This window comes from Chiloscyllium plagiosum, unplaced genomic scaffold (assembly GCF_037043375.1).
Source record: "Chiloscyllium plagiosum isolate Xiang-an unplaced genomic scaffold, Cpla_swu_hap1 HiC_scaffold_5, whole genome shotgun sequence".
Lineage (NCBI taxonomy): Eukaryota > Metazoa > Chordata > Chondrichthyes > Orectolobiformes > Hemiscylliidae > Chiloscyllium > Chiloscyllium plagiosum.
The window spans coordinates 69461986-69487069 of record NW_028270143.1 but is presented as its reverse complement, the minus strand read 5'-3'; the positions used below and the strand labels follow the sequence as shown (position 1 = coordinate 69487069).

At 39.5% G+C, this 25084-nt stretch overlaps 1 protein-coding gene across 25 annotated transcripts in view; it reads left to right on the top strand.

Moving 5' to 3' along the window:
• The window catches only part of tbc1d5 (TBC1 domain family, member 5), a 524363-nt gene that overhangs the window by 313281 nt on the left and 185998 nt on the right, over positions 1-25084 (top strand). For all 25 annotated transcript variants that reach the window (XM_087987287.1, XM_087987275.1, XM_087987279.1 and 22 more), the window contains 5 exons: positions 10186-10288; positions 11263-11351; positions 12329-12379; positions 12465-12534; positions 21357-21529. In XM_087987287.1, coding sequence (XP_087843413.1) covers positions 10186-10288; positions 11263-11351; positions 12329-12379; positions 12465-12534; positions 21357-21529 — 486 coding nt within the window. The remainder of the gene's footprint in view (positions 1-10185; positions 10289-11262; positions 11352-12328; positions 12380-12464; positions 12535-21356; positions 21530-25084) is intronic.

The following is a 25084-nucleotide window of genomic DNA, read 5'->3' as shown; positions in this document are numbered from 1 at the left end:
GGTCTTCAGTTTCCACAACATCTGTGATGAGATACTTAGAGGTGGTGGGAGAATGCTTTGAGAAACTAAGAAGTGCCCATTGGTAGGAAAGTGCCAAGTTCTGTTCTTACAACTGAAATGTTGTTACGAACAGCCCAAATTAATCTTTTGGTCACTGTTGATCATGTGGCTGGTTTGATGGTTTAGACTTATCATTATAGTTACAATTGAATGCTGGCCCTTATTTGATTGTGATTGTCATTAGATTCATTTAGGCAACATAACTATTATCTGCCCCTTGTGACTCCAAATCTAATATTGTACATATATGAAAATATGAGTTACAAGCAGGAGTAGGACATTTTGTCTCTTGCACCTGCTCTGCCATTCAATAGGATTACAGCTGTTCTGATGACTATTTTGATATTTTTGCAAAATGACTAACTGAAAAAAAGCAAGAAAACCATGAAAATGTTCAAAATCCAATTTCCATTTAATACTATGCAGTGAAGGAATAACTATATGCCAAAAATGCATATTTATATGCAAGCCACTGGAGCATCACTTTCCTGCCCACCCTAATGTCCTTGACTCCTTTCTTAATCAAGAATAGATCTGCATTTAAAACTATTCAATGACCTTACCTTCACTGCTGCATGGAGAAAAGAGTTTCAAAGAGATGTGCAACTCAAACGGAAAAAAAAATGCTTTTATTTTTAAACTATGCCCCTAATTCTAATGTCTGCCACAAGAGGAAACATTCTTTCAGTATCCACCCAGTCAATCCCCTCAGGATCTTATGTTTCAATTAATATTGTGCCTTGTTCTTCTAGCTTCCAATGGATACAGGTCCAACCTTTCAAACATTTCCTCATATAGAAACCCTCTTCCTACATTCCAGGAATCAGTGAAATGAACCCTATCAGAACTTCCTCTAAAGAGTTCATATCCTTCCTTAAATGAAGAAACTAAACTGTATGCAGCACTCCAAATGTTTTGTAGTCTTTCCTTTTTCTTGGTATGGATTCATTATTAATGAAGTTATGAATGGAGCTGAGCACTGTGGATTTGTCAGCAGGCTGCTCACTCCTGATCTAATAATGGAGAGAAAAACATTAATGAAGAAGCTAAAAGTATTTAGACCAAAGAAAACTACCCTGAGAACTTCTGCAACTGAGCAGATTGGAAGCCAGTAATGAGAAACTATTTTGGGGAAAATATAATTTTGTTTGTGTATTCCTTAGTTTCGCAATCAGTTGAATACCATTGTGCTCAGAAGAGCTGCACTTGCTTCTTTTCTGGCACTTATTTCATCCGTCGAGCTATGGAATAAGGCTATGATGAGTTTAGAGCTAGCTTGCCTCATCAAGCCCTACATAAGAATTTGCAAGTTAATTATTGGTGCCAATGTTGCATTCTTTTTCCAGTATGTTGAAGATGACTGGGGAAGCTTAAATTGTGATAATTAGTCAAATCAGATTTTTTCCATTTTTTTTTAAAATGAGTACTTTTGTGATTTTTTTAACCCACTGTCTGCCTATTTTTTTTCGTAATTCTTTTGGAACAGCAATTTATTTTGTCAGCTACAAAGCGCCTAAAGTAAAGGATCAATGTGCAATGATTTTGTGGGTGTACAGCATCAAATAGAGGTCAGATTCTGGGTTTGTTCTATGTTTTTCTTTCATTTCAGTTATCATTTTGCAAAAATATTAAAATAAAGAGCTATTTAAGAAGCCATCATTGATTTTTATTGCATCATGTCTATAGTGTAAATTATATCTTTTCAATCTCAAATTAATTGTACTCCTCATCCTGACTTATTTTATATATTTAGAGGGAAGCTATTCTTATTGAAGTGAATTATATTGGCTTAACTGCATTTTCTGCACACAAACACAAATAGGAGATTCTGAGGTCTTACTTATAAGTAAGGCACATGATAAATTTCAGTGTATCCTGTTTATGCATATTGATATCATCTATGGCACGGACTGCCATCTAGTGTAGTAAATGCACTCTCATTTAGATAGTCAAAGGTGAATCATCAATTTCCAATTGTATCCTACAAAAGTTGTGGCTCTGCTGACAGAAGTTCATTTTGTTTTAGTGATCAGTTCAGGACAAGAGGTATGATCTTGTTAACTAAACAAGTAAACTGAACTTTTATCTTTCTGCATCCTTAGATTTTAAGTTGCATGTCTCTTTACTAACTGAGTAAACATTATTAGTTAATCTGTGTATGCCGTGTTACATTTTGTGTTAGTATGTCTTTCTCATAATTGCTCAGTACGCGAGAGAGTATAGAGCTTCACAGCAAAAAGTAGTCATTTATCTTACACTGACAGAGTAGATCAGGTTTTATTTTTTGTTAAATGGTATTCTGTGATTTGTGTTGATGCTTTGGTGCAGCTCTCTGTTAGTCACTGAAATGCATAACCGAGTGGACAGCGTAGATTTAACGAATAACCCATCTTTGTTGGGAATGCATTAACTGAGCTCTTGGACGAGTTGTTATTAGCAATTCTCATTACTGTTTGCCAAAGTTCAGTTCAAGTTTCACAAGAAACCAGTGGCTCCCGAACTGTTTTGCAACCTTACTACTGAGGAAGGTAAAAGAGAAACTGTCTTCAATAACAAGACCCCAGAGATTTAAAATGCCGACGAAACTAAAGTCAGTGGAAAAGTCTTCCCGTGATTGTAGGTGCTTGTGGGAAGCGTATTTGTCCAGTGATCTTCAACTGCTTTATTAACATCTCTGTTAACCATAGGATCATACACAATGGGAGTTTTAACTGAAACTACGGTGATATTGGTATACATATACAGTGATGTACTCAATGGGAAATATTTCAGGAATGAAATTGCCAATACCAGAATTAGACTGACAAATAGCAAGGAAATGCCATCTCTAAAAATTGCAATTGGCCCTGCCACAACTAATTAATTTTAATCTGGAATAATCTTATTCATATTCAAGCCTTTCTTGATAGCTATATCAATGATCAAAACTATGCTGTGAAAGGCACAGTTTCAAAATTTGCAGATGACACAAAACCTGAAAGTTCTGTGACTGATGAGCAGAATAGTCAAAGACGTCAAAGGACATATCCTGGTGGGATGGAGCATGAGCCAAAGGATTTTTAATGCAGTGAAACATCATAAGATGCTGTTAAGTAGAACAAATGAGGAGAGACAATATACAAAAAAAAAGTGTGCAGGAGCAAACAAACCTGTTAATTTATGTGCATTTGAGACAAAATAATTGAAGGCAGAGCAGACTGAGGAAACCATTAATGAAATACAAGGGATCATGGGCTTCATAATTAGAAGTACAGAGTACAAAAACAAAGAAAATGTAGTCAACTTTCTCTAAATTCCTGGCTCAGCCTCACCTGGCATACTATCTTCCATTCTGGCACCATACTTTAGGAAAGATATGAAGGCTTTAGAGAAAGTGCAGCAAAGATTTACGAGAATTATTCTATGAATGAGAGATTTCAGTGACATTGATGAAACTGAGACTGTTCTCTTTATAGAAGAGAAGGTTGGAAGGAGACTTAATAGAGATGTTTAAAATCATGAATCTAAACAGAATAGATAGGATGAAGCTCTTCCCATTTACCAAGAAGCAAGGGACTTTAAAGTGATTGGTAAAGAAGAAATATGATAGTTTTTCTCACAACGTTTGGTTAAGAGAACAGTCTTTGAAATATGGATATTGCAGTGGGTGCTCAAAATCAGCTGGATGGACAGAAAGGCACATGAATGGATTAGATTAAGAATAAATATTCAGGTCAGAAGTCTAGTGGCATAGTGGTAGTATCTCTCTGTCTGAGCAACAAGCTCCTCTTTTGAAGTCCATACCAGAACTTGTTGCCATAATACATGATTTGACACTTCAAGAATACTCCACTAGTCAGAGATCATCGCTAATTTAATTACCCTGAAGACCGATTTTCCTGCCTTTTCTCATGTTGTCCATAGGAGGGATTTATCATATGCGCAACAGGAATAATGATTGTGCTGTAAATCTTTCCATTATGCCTGATGCCAGTAGGAAGATTGTGAGAGTCTTGCTATCTTGCAGCAGGCAATGGCAAACTCCTTCACCCATAAGCATGAAATAATCCATTTGAAGTCCATGGTACAACCCTTGGAAGTGAAGAGGGGAGAAAAGACAGATAGCCAGAAATCAAAATGGCGACTAATTACAGTTAGAGAGAGAATAAGACAGGCAAGTACAGGCACTGGAAACAAAAACAAGACTCTTTGTCCAGGCAGTAATTTGAAAGACATTCGGTGACGATTCTTCATGGTAAACGGGTTAGCAAGGTTCGATCACATGGGATTCAGGGAAAGCTAGCCAATTAGATACAAAATTGACTTGACAGTAAGAGAACAGAGGGTGGTGTTTAAGGGTTGTTGTTCAGACTGGAGGCTGTAACTACAATGTGATGCAAGGATCAGTGCTAGGTCCACTGTTGTGAGATGGGAAAAATTTAAATGGAACCTTAGGAACAATTTTTTCACACATCTGCACATATAGAACTCAACTGAATTGTTGAACAGAATTCTTCTGGCTCTAGATCATGAGATTAGAAGGACAAATGATAGGTGAACCCTTTGGGATGGAATGAGGCCTGCAGATGCTAGAGAGTCAGAGTCACCCTTCCACTTCCTGCACCTCTGCCCTTGAACACCCCTGCTCCAACCACAACAATGATAGAAACTCCCGGTCCTCACCTTCCACCCCGCTAGTCTCCCGAAACAATGCATTACCCTCTGCCATTTCCATCACCTACAATCAGACCCCATCACCTGAGATATATTTTTCTCCCCACCCCTATCTGCGCACCATTCCTTCCGTGACTCCCTCGTTAGGTCCATGCCCCCCACCAACCCACTCTCCACACCCAGCACCTTCCCTTGCCGCCATAAGAGGTGTGAAACCTGCACCTATGCCTCCCCCCTCACCTCTGTCCAAGTCCCTAAAGGATGTTTTCAAATGCACCCAGCTCACCAACTGTGTCCATTGCTCTTGATGTGGTCTCCTCTACACTGGGGAGACAGGACACCAACTTACAGAGCATTTCAGGGAACATCTCTGGGACACCTGCACCAAACAACTCCACCGCACTGTGGCTGACCACTTCAACTCTCCCTCCACTCCACCAAGGACATCCAAGTCTTGGGTCTCCTCAACTGCCAAATCCAAGCCACCCGACAACTAAATGGAGAACGCCCCACCTTCCACCTTGGAGCCCTTCAACTACACGGCATCAAAATCGATTTCACTAGTCTCCAAATCTCCCCTCCCCCCACCTCATTCCAGATCCAACCTTTCAACTCGACACCGCACTCTTGACCTGTCCCATCTGTCCATCTTCCTTCTGACCTAGTTGCTCCACCTTCCCCATTGACCTATTACAATCACTGCTGAAAATGTGTTGCTGGAAAAGCGCAGCAGGTCAGGCAGCATCCAGGGAACAGGAGAATCGACGTTTCGGGCATAAGCCCTTCTTCACTCTCCTGTTCCCTGGATGCTGCCTGACCTGCTGCGCTTTTCCGACAACACATTTTGAGCTCTGATCTCCAGCATCTGCAGACCTCACTTTCTCCTATTACAATCACTCCCCATCTGCACCTACGTATTGCCTTCCCAGCTACCTTCCCTGCCAGCCCCATCCTCACTCTCCTATTTATCTCTCAGGCACACACACACACCTGCCCCCCCCCCTCCACATTGATGAAGGGCTTATGCCCAAAACGTCAATTCTCCTGCACCTTAGATGCTGCCTGAGCTGTTGGGCTTTTCCAGTGCCTCACTTTGTCTCTGACGCATTCCTACCAAATGAATGTATTATCAACAGCAAGCAGGAAAATGACATTGATCCCAGCTGAATGGAGGCTGGCAACCAACCTACGTATACCAGGCCTAGATTAAAGACTACACCAGCTGATGTTGAAGCAGCCCAACACTATGTATGGTGGCTGCCAACTTAATGGATGTAGTCAGAGTCTCTATCTCCAAAAAGATGGCTACCAGCAGGAAGTCCACCCCCATGGCCGCAATGAACCATATGTTGGAGTTCCTTCTCCAACCTGAGGGTCCATCTTACTTGACCCCTCTCCTATTCATTGGTGCGTGGGAGGTAGGGTGAATAGTCAAAGGTTATGGTCCAATTCGGTACCAATAAGTTCTGCAGGGAAGGAAGATGTAGTCCTGTAATCAGAATTCAGGGAGCTATGCAGAAAATTAGTAAGAATAACTAAAAATGTAGTTATCTCCGAATTACTCCCAGTGCCAGCTGCAAGCAACTATAGAAATAAGAGGATAAAGTAAATGACTGTATGGGTGGAAAGACAATACAGGAGAGAGGGATTTAGATTCTGGGATTCAGGGCTAGCTGTAGAGAAGATGGCACATGTACAAGCTGGACAGGTCACACCTTAACAGAGCTGAGACAAAGTTCTTATGGGGCGGTTTGCTAGTGCCATTGCAAAGATTTTAAACTAAATTGGCAGGAATGTGGGAACAAAGGATACCAGGCTTGCAAAATATTTAATTTACTGTCCTCTAAGATATATCCTTAATCGGTGAAGTTAGAGTCGGGGAAAAAGAGAAGTTGTCCGTGTATATGAATGCATGGAGTGTAGTAAGCAAAACTGGGGAGTTACGGAAGCAGATAGCAATGTTAAATTATAATGATGTGACAGTGATGGAGACCAGACTCAGCTGAGGGCAACACTGGGGGTTAGATACTCCTGGGCACAAGTTGTTCAGAAAAGATAGAAAAAGAAGGAAAGGAGAAAGGCTAGCAGTATTGGTTCAGGAGAGCATTGCTCTACTGGAGAAGGAGCATGTCTGAGAAGGTTCAAGGTCAGAGCTATTTTGGCTAGAGCTACAGAATAATAAGAGTGCATTTACATTGTTTAGTGTACCCTATAAACCACTAACTACAGGAAAGGAAGTAGTGGATCAAATCTGCAGGGAAATTGCAGAAAAATGCTAACATTCGAACACCTCCCAAATCCTTACCCCAACCCCACACATCAGGCCTTGTCATCATATGGGCTACTGCCATAACCATTCCATTGTCAGCTATTAATGGTCCCAATTAGCAGCTATTGATTTCCCCCCATGCTGACTTTTACCCATTGTTTTCTCTCTGTCTCTGAGCTTCATCTCCACCTATTGTTTACCCCTTGTCCCTCCCCCCACCTCATTTTCAGCATATATACCAACTTTTTCCTAACTAGAGTCACTTCTGGAATCTGAAATGGTAACTCTGCTTTCTCTCCACAGAAGCTGCCACACCTGCTGAGTTTTCCCAGCAATTTCTATTTTTGTTTTACATTAATTATAATGGGTGACTTCAATTCCCCAAATGTATACTCAAATACTATATATATCCTTGTATGTGTTCCTTCAGCAGTGTGTGTTCAGACCAACAGGAAAGGATGGTTTGTTGGACCTGCTTCTTGGAAATAAAGTGGGCCAAGTGCCAGGGGGCAGGATATTTTGAAGAGAGTGATCATTGTATCGTGAGGTTTACAATAGTGTTGACGTAACAATCCAAAGGGAGAAACATCAATTGGCAGAGAGCTGACTTCAGTGCAAGTTAGGCAGAATTCATTGGAACAAGAGGTTGGCAGGAAAAACAGTAACAGTAAGCCTCCTTCAACCAGAGGGTGGTTAAGGTATGGTCAAGGTACATTCCCTCTTATGGAAAAGGTAGGGCAAACACATTCAGTGTTCTCTGGATGACAAAAAGATAGAAATTAACAATAAAATTGAGAATCAACAGGAAAGCTGATGGGTTATAGGGGGAGATGAAAAAGCTAAAAAGAAAAGCAAAGAAGAACTATGGGAAAAGACTTACAGCTACCATAAAGGGAAGTCCCAAAGACTTCTATAGGCATATGAACAGGAAGAGCGTAGTTAAAGGAGGAGTAGGGCTGCTCAGAGACCCTTTACACGTGGAGAGAGGGACAAAGCTGAAGTATTAAATGAAATTTCACATCTGTCTTTACAAACGAGGAGGATACCATTAGAATTAATTGGGAGAAGTCTTAGATAAACTGTTAGTACTTAAGGTTGACAAGGGACTGCATGCAATGCATTTTGAAGGGAATGAGGAAATGCAAGAGCACTGGCTATAATCTTTTGGTATTTCAAGGGAGGTGCCAGAAGACTGGAGCATTGCAAACAGTACAGCTTTGTTCGAGAAAGATTGTAAGGAAAACCTCTACAATTACAGACCAGTCAGTTTAGGTTCACTGGTAGGGAAATTTCTAGAAACAGTTATTCAGGATAGAATTAGTAATCAATGGGATAAGGAAGAGTCAACATAGATTTCGTAAGGAAGAACGTGAGGACTGCAGATGCTGGAGATCAGAGTCGAGAATGTGGTGCTGGAAAAGCACAGCAGGTCAAGCAGGAGCAGGAGAATCGACGCTTCGGGCAAAAGCCCTTCATCAGGAATGAGGCTTGTGAGCTGAGGGGGTAGACAGATAAATGGGAGGGAGATGGGGCTGGGGAAACGTAACTGAGAGTGCGATAGGTAGATGGAAGTGGGGGTAATGGAGAAGAGGGTGAAGCATATAGGTGGGAAGGAAGATGGACAGGTCACAAAGGCAGTGTCAAGTTGGAAGGTTGGAACTGGGGTAAGATGGGGGGAGAGAAATGAAACTAGTGAAATCCACATTGATGCTGTGTGGTTGGAGGATCCCGAGGTGGAAGATGAGGCATTCTTCCTCCTGGCATCAGGTGGTTAGGGTGTTGCGATGGAGGAGGCCCAGGACATACATTTCTTTGTGAGAGTGGGAGGGGGAGTTAAAGTGTTCAGCCACGGGGCATTGAGGTTGGTTGGTGCGAGTGTCCCAGAGATGTTCTTGGAAGCAAGTAGGTGTCCTGACTCCCCAATATAGAGGAGACCGTATCAGGAGCAACAGATACAGTAAATGACGTGTGGAAGTGCAGGTATAACTCTGATGGATGCGGAAGGTTCCTTTGGGGCCTTGGACAGAGGTGAGGAGGAAGGTGTGGGCACAGGTTTATCTCTCTACCCCCTCGGCTCAGAAGCCTCATTCCTGATGAAGGGCTCTTGCCCAATACGTCAATTCTCCTGCTCCTAGGATGCTACCTGATCTGCGCTTTTCCAGCACCACACTTTCAACACAGATTTCTAAAGGGTAAATCATATTTAAATGATTTTCTAGACTTTTGTTTTGAAGAATTAGGAGAAAGGGTCGATGAGGGTAATGTTCTTGATGTGGTATATATGGATTCCCTGAAGGCATTTGATACAGTGCCACACAACAGACTTGTGGGGAATGTTATAGGTCATAATATTTAAATATATGTAAGGTATAAAAGGCACAGTAGCAATTAGGTAAAAAGTTGGTTGAGTGGTAAGAAACTGAGAGTAGTCGTTAATAAATCATGTTTGGGCTCGAATGGGGTTAGTATTGGAGTTTCCTAGGGATTGGTTTTGAGATCCTGCTTTTCCTGATATACATTAATGATCTCAACATAGGGGATAGTTTCAAACTTTGCATTAAACATTAAAGAATTCTAAACTAGGAGGAGGACATTGACAAGTTAATGGAGCGGTCTGGTAAGGGGCGGGTGAGGTTTAATACAGAGAAATATGAGGTAATGCACTTTGGTCTGAAGAATATTGAAAGACAATATAAAATAGGGGAACAATACTAAAATCATCAGAACTTCCAGTCATTTGATTGGGCCTGATACAACAGTTCTCTCACACCATCCTTAATTAGACAGCAAACTCGAAAGTAGCAATTTAGGGAACTGTCTTTGCGGATATTGCTATATCAACCTTGCTGCTTGCAAGGACAGGCTAGGGATCCCAGTTTGATCCAACTTCATGCACCTGAAACTTGCATGAAATCCTGTCTGTTGTCTCCAGTACAGGAGAAAGCGTCACGTCATTTTTTCGAATTATCTTAAATAGAAATTAATTCTTAAAATGTGCAAAAGTTTTTGTTGCATTTTAGACTAAATGTAATATGCCAATTTCTATTTTCATTTCCAACTAATTTAGTTTGAACCAAATCATAATGAAACAAAAATGTTCACTAAATGGTGTTTGATAGTATTGCTTAAAATGGTTAGTATATGGGAGCAAAAAGGGCAAACATTTCCTGAAATGATGTGCTGAAATAATACATGTCTTTCAGATTTCCTGAAATGCAGTATTTCCAACAGGAAAGTGTGAGGCAGATCTTGACAGATATCCTGTTTTGTTATGCGAGAGAAAATGAGCAGCTGCTTTACAAGCAGGTAATGAAATACTGTGCAGGTTTGGTTGAATAATTAAGCAGTTTAAAATTGGACTGTAAGGAAAAGTGTCTTGTGACATTTACTAAGAATAAATATGCATTCATTTTGGGCATAACATTCTGTCCCCAAAGCATTTAGGTCTGCTGCAAGTTATAGATTGCATATGTTTTAGTGTTCTGTTTGAGTAGAATTTCATAGAAAAAAAACTTTCATACACAGAAGATTTAGTGACTTTCATATTAATGATTTAATTATTCCATCTTTCTCCAAACGTCTCTATCTGCAGAGTTGCTTGTCTTTACATTATAAAGCAAGCTTCTTCCATACTATTTCTTTTAATGTTCAAGTGCAGGTTGCAAGAGATTACATCTGTAATTAAGTGTCCATTTACTGTGCCAATTAAATTTGAAAATCATGCATTTGTATCCCATTTTTATGCTATCCTTTATACAAAAATAGGAGCACATAGTAATTCTTTTTTTTATACGGTTACATTATTTTTTTAAAAACCATATTCCTTGAATTCACAACAACCTGATCAGCATTTGTAAAGAGAAAAGAAAGTTAACATTTTAAATGTGGAATTCTGGCATGTAACCGTACTAGAGAAAGAGAGGACTGCAGATGCTGGCGATCAGAGTCAAGAGTATGGTGCTGGAAAAACATAGGTCAGGCAGCATCCAGGGAGGAGGGGAATCGACATTTCAGGCATAAGCCCTTCATCAGGAATGTCTGAAACATCGATTCTCCTGCTCCTCGGATGCTGCCTGACCTGCTGTGTTATTCCAGCATCACGCTCTCAATACTTAACTGTACTGCATGCTTTTTTTGCATTTCGTACTTTCACTGAGCCGTTGGAGGAACTCCCATTTTAATAACCGTTAGTGCATTTTCCAGTGTACACATTTTTTAAAACAATATGCAGTAAAAATTATTCAGCTCATTTGCTGCTTTTTGTGATGTTAATATTTTAGGGCATGCATGAACTGCTAGCTCCTCTTGTCTTTATTCTGCACTGTGATCATCAAGCCTTCTCACATGCAAGTGAAACAGCAAATCCAAGGCAAGTTTTATCCACATTAGTTCTGTTTTATTCATTTTGAAGTTCAAATCAACTTGAAGTAAGTACAAATCTTGCACTTTATGCATAATATAGATCAACTTAGAGGGGAGGCCATACTTGTTGTTGAAGAGGGTGGTTCATTAGCTACAACGTTAATGATCAATTGTCCAGCTTTATCAATGTGCAGTTGAAGTAGCATCATATAATGTTTCCAGGATTGTGAATCATTTAGAGAGAATCGATTTTCTTATATTGTTTAAACCTATCAACTGCAAGTCCAATACACTTGGTATTGTGGATTCCAGGGGGATTGTTGACAAGAGACAGAATTGAAATGAAAAATAAGATAAAGTAGCATTTAATGCATATATTTTTGTATTACATCAATTACACAGCAAACGTTGCTGACCGACTTTAATCTTTGTCACTGAAATGCTTCATATACAAAAGTGAAAGTGTTGGCAGCCAACTGGATTGGATAAAAACCCCAACACACATTTGCTCTCCAGGGTTTTAAATATGTATTCAAGTAATGTGCTGCACTTGTAACAAGGAAATCAAAGCTTTTTGTTTTCAGTTTAGTCTAGCTTTCTCATAGTTTCTTATTGAGATGAAAGGTCTTGGGCAAATGAAACAACTTGTAAAATGTAATTCTTGGCATACTGAAGCAAATCATACTTGGTGGGCTGGATTATGTTCCATCAATGCAAACAAGTGAAGTGGAATGAATGCATGGGCTGCTATTGGACAAGGAGAGGGAATTTTTAAATTCAAGATATGTATGTCAATAATTTTGTTCACCTTGTTAAAAATGGCCTTAATCTTGCAATTATAAAAATGATTGCACAGACTTTTTTTATTTTTAATGTGAGTACTTAAGGGGTTGGCAGTGTTTATAGGTCAAGCAGGAAGCACAGCTGAATATATTGGTGTAGGAAAGAATGTTTTACTAATTTTACAGATTTATCTTTCCACAGTGAGGAAATGAAAGCACTCCTCAACCCTGAGTTCTTGGAACATGATGCTTAGTAAGTTAAGTGGTAACATTGTAATTTTAATATTGCTATTGTTTACCTCCTTGTTGTCTTGAAACTTGTCATCTTATCTCTTCAGTGCAATGTTCTCTCAACTCATGGATACTGCAGAACCATGGTTTTCAAGTTTTGAAAGAGAAGTAAGAAAGGTATGCTCATGCTGATTATCAGTTTGTAATAAATTAAAATAATTTAATCATCTTATGTAAGTTATTGTCACAAGAGTTGCTAAGCAGAAAACTTCTTAATTATTTGCTTTAATTTCATGTGAATGACCTAACTCTTCAATCCCTGATCATACTAGATACATGTGGATTATGGGAAAATTCTAAATGTTTAATAATTATGCAGTCACAATTTTTGTAAAAAATTTGCTGTGGAATTAAATGTTACTTTAGTCAAAGAACCAGCCACACTCTCAGTTTCACTTCTGTTTAAAAGAACAGTCCACACTAATTATCTTAATATTTCTGCCCGAAGCCAATTCTCTCATTCTCTGATGAATATAATTGCAGGAAATATGTTAATTAGCATTTCCATCCTGCAAAGAGAAAAAGGCATGATAATTGGAAAGATTGGTATAGAGTGCACAAGCAGATTTTGTCTTTACAAGCATTAGTATTTTAAAACCATGAGTTTTCGGTCTTCCATTCAGGAACCAAAAGGATAAGTGGTCTTCAAAATTGCCAGTGACGTTCATTGAAACAAATGTTTTGTTCAGGAGCAGCTGCAGCATTGAGAGTTCATAATGAAGAAAAGAAAATCTTCTATTATAACCTGAAATTTAATTTCTTTGAGTAGAAGTGTGCTGATTTGTGTTTTAATAAACATATATGTTTATTTAAAGGGATACTATCATATTGAAGGTGGGATACATACGTAAATGGTCCATTAGAATGATATAGCCATGAATAGAATATACAACATTGTTGTAACTTTGTGCTAATTACCAAACTTTCAAAATGCATTCCAAGTTGTAGTAGTGTGAAGCTTGCATTTGCAGGTATTAACCTGTTTCAGAAGTATAAATTATGTTAATAGCAGTCAAAATTTGGCATAATTGAGAAGATTACCTCAAGAAGGCAGATGAATCAATAGTGTGGAATATTGTAATTCAAGTTAAGTTGGTATGGAAATGTGTATGCAATGAAAGAAAGAAATTGTCTGTGCAGTTATTCAGCATTGAATAAGAAAGTGTTCAGCTCCTGTGAAATTGTTGCAAATAGGGCTACGTAAATGTATTATATGACAAAAATTTAACATTTACTCTTTAATTTTTGCTTTGTTCTGTCAGTATGTGTTGAAAGTATTTCTGAGTTGGGGAAAATTCTGTAAAGGTCAATTGTGTAGGCAAACCTCAAAATAAAGCATTCAACGTATTGTATGTAAAACTAATGAGCAAGTCTCAGGTGGCCCTTCCTCGTTATCATGTGATCATTTTTTATTTCCAGTGAAAAAGATGAAGTATACCTCAGTTTAATTTGGGATATAGACTAGATGGACCAGATTGGAGGCATTTAGTATCACAAAGTCTTAGGAAGCTGAAGGCAAGCCAGGCCCCAGGCTTGAACAATTTGGATCCAAGAGTACTTTTGAAGTTAATTGAAGAGCTGCTATATTCCCTCAATTATATCTTTCAAAACTCATTCTGAGTGGATAACAGTTTGGAAAGTAACAAATGGAGCAAGGGACAAATTCTCAAATTACAAAGCTGTAAGCCATGCTTCAATCATGTAGAAATGTTGACAGTGGAAAGTGGCTGCTAATGAAGTCTCGTAGGCATCAGTGTTAAGCCAGTGTTGTTTATTGTTATAAATGATTTTGAGAATGAAATTTTGTTCAAAGTATCCAAATCAGACACCAGCTTGGGTGTAGTGGCCTGTGAAGCCGTGCAACTACAGTTGCCAACTTTGGTTGGACGTATTCCTAGGGATTCAGTCACATGGCACTTTATTGTGCAAATGCTCATTGTACTTACAGATTGATAATTACTCTTTCATATTTACATTGCTAATTACAAGGGGTTTGGTAATAAGTTGTGTTCCAAAGAATGTGAGTGTATAGATTTAGTCTTGATAAATAGTCACTGCCTAGGCACAATGTATATATGTCATGGCATCATCACAAAATGAGCAAACATGTTTGAACGTGTTTAAATTGCATTTGCAGGAGAAGTGTGTTTCAAATCTACAAAGATCGCACTCCCACTAGTGTTAATGATGGGAGTAGTGATCAAGGATACAGGAAACCCTCAATTGCAGTTGTGGTTGCATTCCTGAAAGTCCCAACTTTTACATGAAATACCTTTTAAGTGAAGCAGAGTCAATGTTAAAACTGGAGTTTGCTTCCATAGGGTCTTCCTTAACAGGAAACCAAAAAAAAAATTCTATGTGCATCCTCTAGGTTGGACTTAAAATTTTGTTTTGTTCACTTGTAGACCTGCATTTATTCTCCATCCCCGGTTGCCTTTGAGTTGGTGGTGGTGAACTGTGTTCTTGAGCTTCTGCAGTCCACATGTTGTAGGTTCACCCACAATGTCCTAAAGCAGGGAATTATAGGATTTTGATGCAGTGATAATAAGGAACAGCGATATATTTTCAAGTCAAGGTGGTGAGTGATTTGGAGGTGAACTTGCAGATAGTCGTGTTTCCACCTGTCTGCTTGTCCTTCTACTTGGAAGTGGTTATGGGTTTGGAGATGCTGTCTAAGGATTTTTGATGAATTTCTGCAGTGCATCTTGTAGATAGTACACACTCAGAGCACTGCAACTGAACGTCAGCGATGGAGGGGATAAATGCTTGCAGATGTAGTGCCGATAGAGCGGGCTCCTTTGTCCTAGATAGTGTCAAGCCTATTGAGTGTTGATGAAGCTGCATCCATCTAGGCAGGTGGGGTCAATTCCATTGCACTCCTGACTTGTGCCTTGTAGATGGTGGACATAATTTGGAGAGTCAGGAGGCGAGTTACTCCCCACAGTATTCCTAGCCTCTGACCTGCTCTTGTAGCCATATATGAGTCACGATTAAGTTTCTAGTCATTGGTAACCCCTAGGATGTTGATAGTGGGGGATTCACTGTGGGGAATATGCTGAGTTTGGTCGCTCAGGGCTGAAGAGAGATGGCCACACCTGTTTGAACGGAGTTTAGCAGTTCCCTGAGCTCCCTGCAGGAGTCTTCAAATCTAGCTGATGCCTTGGGAGAGAAGGGTGTGGTCTGTTGAAATCAGTAGTGGCTGTTGTCTGTTGATCGTTGTTGGGGGAAGGAGGCAAGGATGCCCACATCTGATTCGGAGAAGCTGTTCCATGTGTCTAGTGCATGATGACTGAGGGTGAAGAGAAGCACCACAACCTCTCGACACTGCTGTCCGGTGGCAGCTATGGCATGGCCAAGGATGGATGACAACCCCAGTGGGCAGTCTGAGATGTGTTGTGAAAGGACTCCCTAGGCAGTGACGTGGCGTTGGGAGTGGCTAAGGTTAGAAAGGGAGAGGTTGTTCCAAAGTGATGCCCATCCTGACAGGCACCGTCATCAAAATTAAAGCTAATCTCAAGATGCACAGAGATTTTGGGTCCCAATAACTCACCAGTGTTAAATCTGAACAACAACACCAAATTGGACAACATTAAACAAGGTATTCATGGCCAAGTTAAGAGCAGTGCATCTAGTTTTACTTTCCAGCCAACCAGCGTTCATCTGCAAGACATCAGAAGCGGAATCTTTTAATGTGGCATAGTCTTAATTGGAGACAATTGCATACAGTTTGGCACCACTGCACTGTTACCAATCCCAAATCTTGACACCTTTTGAATGTGCATTGCATGGAGTCAGGTCCCCTGTCTGCTGGGAAGCTGATTTAAAATTTAATTCCAGGGCTACACAAGCTAACAGTCAAAGATCAATAGAAAATAATAGCAAAGGTTTTCCTGCACTCGTGATTTTAATTATGTTTATAAAATACATCATTCTTTCATCATGCCCATAATCACTGTCTAATATTGATGCCAAATCCAGCAACACTTTGATTTTAAATGACCAGACTAATTTTCAAATGTTTCCATGCCCTTGCCACCACCCTCTACCACCTCGTCTTAATTACGTACTGTTCTGTAACCTTGGAACCTTACAAAATCTTTGCATTCCTGTAACTTTGTTCATTCCAGATTTTAGTGCTTCCTCCTTGATGACTTTGTTCCCAAGGTCCAAAGATCCAAAATTCCTCCTTTAACTTGCTGTCCATTTCTACTTCACTACTCCTTTCAAAACTGACATCATTTTTCCAGTGTTTTAATAATCTGTCCTAATCATGATGTAAATGAAAGCCTCATTTTTCTGATTCTGAAAATCATGTTTTTGCTAATGCATTCCCTATAAGTTGATCCTTTTTCAGTCTAGAATGCTATCAATGCATTAGGAATCAGCTTTAATTTTTCACTTCACAAATGCATGTTTTACTTAACATATAATTGGGCATAAGGGATTGAGCAAGCAATATGGTCTGTTTGCGAAGATATGTAGGCGTTTAAGTCATGCCTACACAGCAGATCCACAGTGTGGCAAACAATGAAGAGAAATTAATTTTATAAAAAAATTGATAAAGTATGAATCTCGTTTCAAGCTAAAAGTTTTAACGTTTGCAGCAGAGAGGGAATTTGTGTTAGTGAAAAATTGGTTCAAGAATGGAAGAAGGAATCCACTGTGAAGAAGAAACCAAGACCAAATGCAAACACAGTCAGACACTGGCATGATATTGAGAAGTAGCTGTCAAAATTGTTTAGACCTTCCATATTTTATTTTTAAAATTTTATCATTCTTAGTTTGGAGCTATGAACTGAGATTGGAAGGTGACCTTTGATTTGTGAGCAGCAGCTTGTCTTTTTTTCTAAAAGAAAACTGATACTTGTTTATAAGATCTGGCCTGGAAGTTAATTGCAAGTTGATTCTTATTCAGAGAATGCTGTAGACACTTTGGTTACAGAGATGCATTATGCTCAAACAGATGGCTGATATTTGAATGTTAACAAAGGCCATCACAGGGGGCTTTTGTCAAGCAGTCTCACCAAGCAAACGTTGAAAATAAACAGGAAGAGAAACCAAAGTTTGAACTGGTTTTGAACTTTTTTTGTCGGAAGGACTGGTGGATGTCAAAGCTACAGGGACGACACCTGATTGCTCTCTGATTATCCTCCCATTGTCAACTTAGTGAGAGTCCGAAGAATAGAATCTCAGTTGTAAATATTATGTTAATATTCCTCAGAGCCAACTGGAAACTATTTGTCATTCACTGGTGTCTTCAGAAACCGAGCAAGATGCATACAAGACACATACTTTGCCTACAATATTATGGATCATGGTAATTACTTAAGTGAATTGGCCAATTACATCTCTTATATCTTATATTTGATTTATCCTTGAACCATGTCTGTTTGTCTATGTCAAGTGGGGGCTATATTCAAAAACGTTTGTGGTTTAAGTCATAAATATTAGTTAGATTACCTTGTATGTAACTATGTTCCCTTAAAACGATAAAGCAATTAGGAGAATTAATTCTTTTATTTAAGCTATAACTTTGTGTCTGATAGTGGTTATTCGCAAATTCTGGTTACTTTGGGCCAATTTTGAGGGTCTTCAAATATTTAAATTTAACTGTGCTGTATGTACAGGAATAGGGAGGCTGATTTGATTTGGTTAACTATCTTTGTGTTGTATGTTGTGCTAACCTTTTATCCTACTCTAAGATCAAACTAACCTGCATACTCTACATTTTACTATTATCCATGTGCCGATCGAAGAGTCGCTTCAATGTCCCTAATGTATCTGACTCCACTACAACTGCTGGCAGTGCATTCCACACACCGACCATATTCTGTGTAAAGAACCTACCTCTGACATCTCCCCTAACCCTTCCTCCAATCACCTTCAAATTATGCTCCCTTGTGATAGCCATTTCCACCCTGGGAAAAAATTCTCTGGCTTTCCACTCTTATCTATGACTCTCATCATCTTGTACACCTCTATCAAGTCACTTCTCATTGGCCAAATCAGTTGAGCAAATATTTGGAACAATAACTCATGCTACAGCCACTACATGGAGTGAAAATGTCCAATAATGTGGCAGAAGACCAAGACCGTTGTAAGGCCAACAAAGACCATGATACCAAAATTACATGTTTTTTGTGATTCATGATTTTTGACATGGCAAAAACACCAGTACCACTTATACCAAATCACTAGTATAGCTGCAGCACCCATGGATCCACAAGCTATTCAAGAATCACCTTCACACTGAAGGGAATAGATGACTGGTTCAAAGTTTGTGCGAAGATTTGTAGCTCGGGTGCTCGTTGTTGTGGTTCTGTTCGCCGAGCTGGAAGTTTTTGTTGCAAACGTTTCGTCCCCTGGCTAGGCGACATCATCAGTGCTTGGGAGCCTCCTGCGAAGCGCTTCTTTGATGTTTCCTCCGGTGTTTATAGTGGTCTGTCCCTGCCGCTTCCGGTTGTCAGTTTCAGCTGTCCGCTGTAGTGGTTGGTATATTGGGTCCAGGTCGATGTGTTTGTTGATGGAGTTTGTGGATGAATGCCATGCCTCTAGGAATTCCCTGGCTGTTCTCTGTCTGGCTTGCCCTATGATAGTAGTGTTGTCCCAGTCGAATTCATGTTGCTTGTTGTCTGCGTGTGTGGCTACTAAAGATAGCTGGTCGTGTCGTTTCGTGGCGAGTTGATGTTCATGTATGCGGATTGTTAGCTGTCTTCCTGTTTGTCCTATATAGTGTTTTGTGCAGCCCTTGCATGGTATTTTGTACACTACATTAGTTTTGCTCATGTTGGGTATCGGGTCCTTCGTTCTGGTGAGTTGTTGTCTGAGCGTGGCTGTTGGTTTGTGTGCCGTTATGAGTCCTACGGGTCGCAGTAGTCTGGCTGTCAGTTCTGAGATGCTCCTGATGTATGGTAGTGTGGCTAGTCCTTTTGGTTGTGGTATGTCCTCGTTCCGTGGTCTTTCTCTTAGGCATCTGTTGATGAAGTTGCGCGGTTATCCGTTTTTGGCGAATACCTTGTATAGGTGTTCCTCTTCTTCTTTTTGCAGTTCTGGTGTACTGCAGTGTGTTGTGGCCCTTTTGAATAGTGTCCTGATGCAGCTTCGTTTGTGTGTGTTGGGGTGGTTACTTTCATAGTTTAAGACTTGGTCTGTGTGTGTGGCTTTCCTGTATACCCTTGTAGTGAATTCTCCGTTCGGTGTTCTCTGTACCATCACGTCTAGGAATGGGAGTTGGCTATCCTTTTCTTCTTCTCTCGTGAATTGGATTCCTGTGAGTGTGGCATTGATGATCTGGTGTGTTTTTTCTATTTCCGTGTTTTTAATGATTACAAACGTGTCATCGACATATCTGACCCAGAGTTTGGGTTGAATTTGTGGTAGGACTGTTTGTTCTACCCTTTGCATAACTGCCTCTGCTATGAGTCCCGAGATTGGTGATCCCATGGGTGTTCCGTTGATTTGTTCGTATATCTGGTTGTTGAATGTGAAGTGTGTTGTGAGGCACAAGTCCAGTAGTTTAAGTATGCCGTCTTTGTTGATAGGTTCAGCGTCCTGTTTTCTGTTCTGTATGTCCAGTAGGTTGGCTATTGTTTCTCTGGCTAGGGTTTTGTCAATCGAAGTGAACAGTGCCGTCACGTCGAATGATATCATGGTTTCTTCTTTGTCTATGTGTCACTAAGAATTTGATTAACTTTTTGTACCAAATACTGAAAACAATGAATTTGACAAGTTTTAAAGTACTTTCATTGTGGTTAAATGTATGTCCATGAAGTTAATTTATTCAGTAAACCATGCATGTTAATGTGAATTATTAATATTTTATTTTGCATTTCAAAATGGTGACCACCTACACCAATGATTGAAATTTATACTCAATATTAGTCAACTCCCTAGTTATGGAATAATTTTTGGAAACTTTCAAGATTAACATAAAGGACATCTACAGTGTCTTGTTATGTGCCTCAATGTCACATTTTCTATAATAAAGTTTTTGTGAAGTGCCTTGGCACACATTACGATAATAAAGTACTGAAAAATGCAGATTTTAGTTCTGTGTTTAACTGCTTTGAATTTGGCTGTTGCCTTCAAGATTTTTTCAAACAATGCCTCCAATATGGAGCATCACAGACTGTTTCTGTTGCGGTCCTGTAAAAGCAGCAAAGTAGAATAGTGGTCACCTTATTCACTGTTAAACATTAGCTAATGTATTAGTTTTAAGAAAGCTGCAGCACCTGTGAAGGATGACAAATGGACTGGAAAGCTACAAATATTGATGAAACACAAATTAATGATGCATATGAATAAGCATCAGCACTCTCAATAATGCATTTCGGATCTTTCCAGTTACCATGCTACAAGATGTAAATTTCTGTAATATTGCATTTTTTTGCACAATAGTGCAATCTAGAATAAAGTTCCACTGGGGGATATACGGTAGTTATTTCAACTTTGTTGCGTATTGAGAGTTGCACCTATAAGATACAATGGGATTATTTCTTTGTGAGGACAGGAATTTTCCAATATAGCACATGATCTGAGAGCAGACTGGTACTTTAAGGCGATAATTAAAACACCAGAGAGGGAACAAATACTTAAGGTTTAAAGGAGGGGATAAGAGCTATTTATATTCCACATATAGGAGTGTAGGAGGTCAGTACTTTACTGGATAAAAATAAATATTTATGTAAGATGTATCGCAATTTCTAAAGGAATTTTACTCAAGCATGAGCAATATAACCATTGTAAGTAATCACCAGTATTTTGGTCACTGTGCTGGGTCTGATTAAATGAAGAAGACCTAAAATCTAGTAGAATTCAAGAGATTTAGTTGCAATTTGAATGGCTATTTTTAAAAAATGGAATTTTTGTGATTATTTTAATAAAATGGAGGAAAGCTTTGCATTTATATTTCTATTTGGATACTCATTTTATCTCTTCAGGGAAAAGAAGAGATGGTTACAGCTGTACCATTTGCAAGACCTCAGGACATGGGACCATCACTTGCTATAGTTTCCAAAGTAAATCGCATTCAAGACCAGTTGTTAAAGAAATATGACACAGAGCTGTACATGCATCTTAATCGACTGGAAATAGCACCTCAGATTTATGGAATGTAAGTGATTGTGTAATTTTATCTATGTTCCTGCACTGGTACGTTTATGTTTTTTTGAAAAACGTAATGTGCAAATTGTAAAAAGAATTGTACATTTGATGAATATGAATTCCTGTAGTAAGAAATTAACCAAGCAATATGTCCAGTAAAATATCTTTATTTCATAAGCTCTGTGCAGGGAACAAAGAAGTTTACTGAATCATATTTAGGGTAAATGTTAAAATTAAACCATGTAGCCTAATTCCATAACTACCAAAACAGAAAAAATTTCCATACAATCAGTTGTGTGAAGACATAAGTGAGCAGATGGACTTTAAACTGCATAATTCAAAGGTGAAGGTTTCATAAATGTTTCTGAGTATGCCATTTTTGTGGAGACTTCACACCCATTATCTGCTGACTCAATTCTTGTGACATAGCGCCTCAGGCTCCATTTTCTTTCGCATTAATTCATCCAGTCTAACCACATGATTCTTTGGGTACAAAGGGGAGCACGGAATCTTTACCCCATCACCTGTGGATTATGAAGAATGGGTGTACAGAGTAATAAGTGTGTCAATAGATTTTATAGTTTCAAGATATTATAACACTCTTTTTGCTTGTAGCAAGAATGGCAACCATGATAAATTTAATATTAAGCATTTTGTGCGCAAAAGTAAATGAAATGTTAAGACAAATTGAGTAATGCTTCTGGAAGTAAAGTACTGTAGTTGCTGGAAATCTGAACTAAAAATAGCGCTGGAGAAACTCATTGGTCTGGCAACATCTGTGGAAAGAGAAACAAAATTAATGTTTTCAATTTCAGTTCTGAAGGTATGTATCAGACTTAACGCATTAACTCTCCTCCTCTCTTAAGGCCTGCTGAGTTCCTCCAGCATTATAAGTTTCTTTTTTGAGTTATGCTTAAGTTATTTAATAGTAATCATGCTTATAATGTCACAGTTATCCTCCTTTCCTGAAGCAGTAAAAACAAATTATCCCAGTGAAAGTATTTGTCCGTTAACTGAAAAGTGTGTCCTTAGCAACTCATGTTGGTAATGGGCGATAAATAATTTTGTGGAATATTTGGGCTAAATTTTAAGAATCCTTAGAAGTTCTGTATGTTTAATGCGATCACTTCTGATTCTTCTAAATTCCACCAAATTCAGTGCCAAACTGTTCAAATTTTGCTCATAAGGCATAATGGGGATCATCCTTGTGAACCATCTCTGAACTGCCTCCAGTGAAATACTTCTACCCACTGTCAGGCTGAAATACAGGTTAAGAATCCATGATTTGGATGTGAATATAGAAAGTATAGTTAGTAGAGTCATAGAGATGTACAGCATGGAAACAGACCCTTTGGTCCAACCCGTCCATGCCGACCAGATATCCCTACCCAATCTAATCCCTCCTGCCAGCACCTCGCCCATATCCCTCCAAACCCTTCCTATTCATATACCCATCCAAATGCCTCTTAAATGTTGCAATTGTACCAGCCTCCACCACATCCTCTGGCAGCTCATTCCATACACGTACCACCCTCTGCATGAAAAAGTTGCCCCTTAGGTCTCTTTTATATCTTTCCCCTCTCACCCTAAACCTATGCCCTCTAGTTCTGGGACTCCCCGATCCCAGGGAAAAGACTTTGTCTATTTATCCCATCTATGCCCCTCATAATTTTATAAACCTCTATAAGTTCACCCCTCAGCCTCCAACACTCCAGGGAAAACAGCCCCAGCCTGTTCAGCCTCTCCCAGTAGCTCAGATCCTCCAACCCTGGCAACATCCTTGTAAATCTTTTCTGAACCCTTTCAAGTTTCACAACATCTTTCCGGTAGGAAGGAGGCCAGAATTGCACGCAATTTTCCAACAGTGGCCTAACCAATGTCCTGTACAGCCGCAACATGACCTCCCAACTCCTGTACTCAATACTCTGACCAATAAAGGAAAGCATATCAAACGCCTTCTTCACTATTCTGTCTACCTGCGACTCTACTTTCAAGGAGCTATGAACCTGCACTCCAAGGTCTCTTTGTTCAGCAACACTCCCTAGGACTTTACCATTAAGTGTATAAGTCCTGCTAAGACTTACTTTCCCAAAATGCAGCACCTCTCAAGTTTGCAGATGACACCAAAATTGGAGGCATAGTAGACAACGAAGAAAGTTACCTCAGAGTACAATGGGATCTTGATCAGATGGGCTGAGGAGTGGCAGATGGAGTTTAATTTAGATAAATGTGAGGTGCTGCATTTGGAAAAGCAAATCAGAACAGGACTTGTACACTTTAATGTAAGGTCGTAGGGAATGTTGCTGAACAAAGAGACCTTGAGGTGCAGGTTCATAGCTCCTTGAACGTAGAGTCGAAGGAAGATAGCATAGTGAAGAAGGTGTTCGGTATGCTTTCCTTTATTGGTCAGAGCATTGAGTATAGGAGGTCTTGTTGTGGCTGTACAGAACATTGGTTAGGCCACTTTTGGAATATTGTGTGCAAATCTGGTCTCCTTCCTATCAGAAGAATGTTGTGAAACTTGAAAGGGTTCAGAAAATATATACAAGGATGTTTCCAAGGTTGGAGGATTTGAGCTATAGGGAGAGATTGAACAGACGGGGGCTGTTTTTCCTGGAGCATTGGAGGCTGGGGGGTGACCTTATAGAGGTTTATAAATTCATGAGGGGCATAGATAGGATAAATAGACAAAGTTTTTTTGCTGGGATGGGGAAATCCAGAACTAGAGGGCATAGGTTTAGGGTGAGGGGGAAAAGATATGAAAGAGACCTAAGGAGCAACATTTTCACACAGAGGGTGTGCTTGTATGGAATGAGCTGCCAGGGGAAGTGGAGCAAGCTGGTATATTCACAGCATTTAAAAGGAATCTAAGTGGGTATATGAATAGGAAGGATTTCAAGGGATGTGGGCCAAGTGTTGGCAAATGGGACTAGATTAGGTTAGGATATCTGGTCAGTATGGATGAGTTGGACCAAAGGTTCTGTTTCTGTGCTGTACCTCTCTATGACTTTATAATTGCCAGTGTTGAAGCACAAAGATGATTTTGAAGGAGGCGGTCCATCAGGTTGCAGGCCTCAAACCAGGCAAGTAAGAAAGCCAGAAGGGTTTAGGACTTTTGGAATTCAGCAGGCAGTCCCTTTCTATACTAGGAGCTTGAACAGTTGGAATAGGGGTTTCCGAAAAGATGAGACTCTCCAGCATTGATATCTTTCCTCATTGCAACAGGGAGGCTGCCATGGTTTCATGAACAGTCTCCTGATGCAATAGGCACCCTGGCTGCCAGATCAAAAATCTGATTGATGTTAGGAAAGTGCCTGCAATAAGCTTTTAAAGGCTTAGTTACTTTTCCCCTGCAGCTAGGTGGTAATCAATCCACAGTCTGTCTAACTCTTATGTTTAGACAGAAAAGTGTTGTGAAACTGGCCAAACAAGATTTTGCACCCAAGTTCTGGATTCCCACTGATGCTTCCACCAGTTTGTTGAAAATCAGTCCTTTTTTTCCTGTTAGTGGTCCATACTTTGTGGAATTGAGTTAGAAATGACATCAGATGGAAGTGGGTACTGC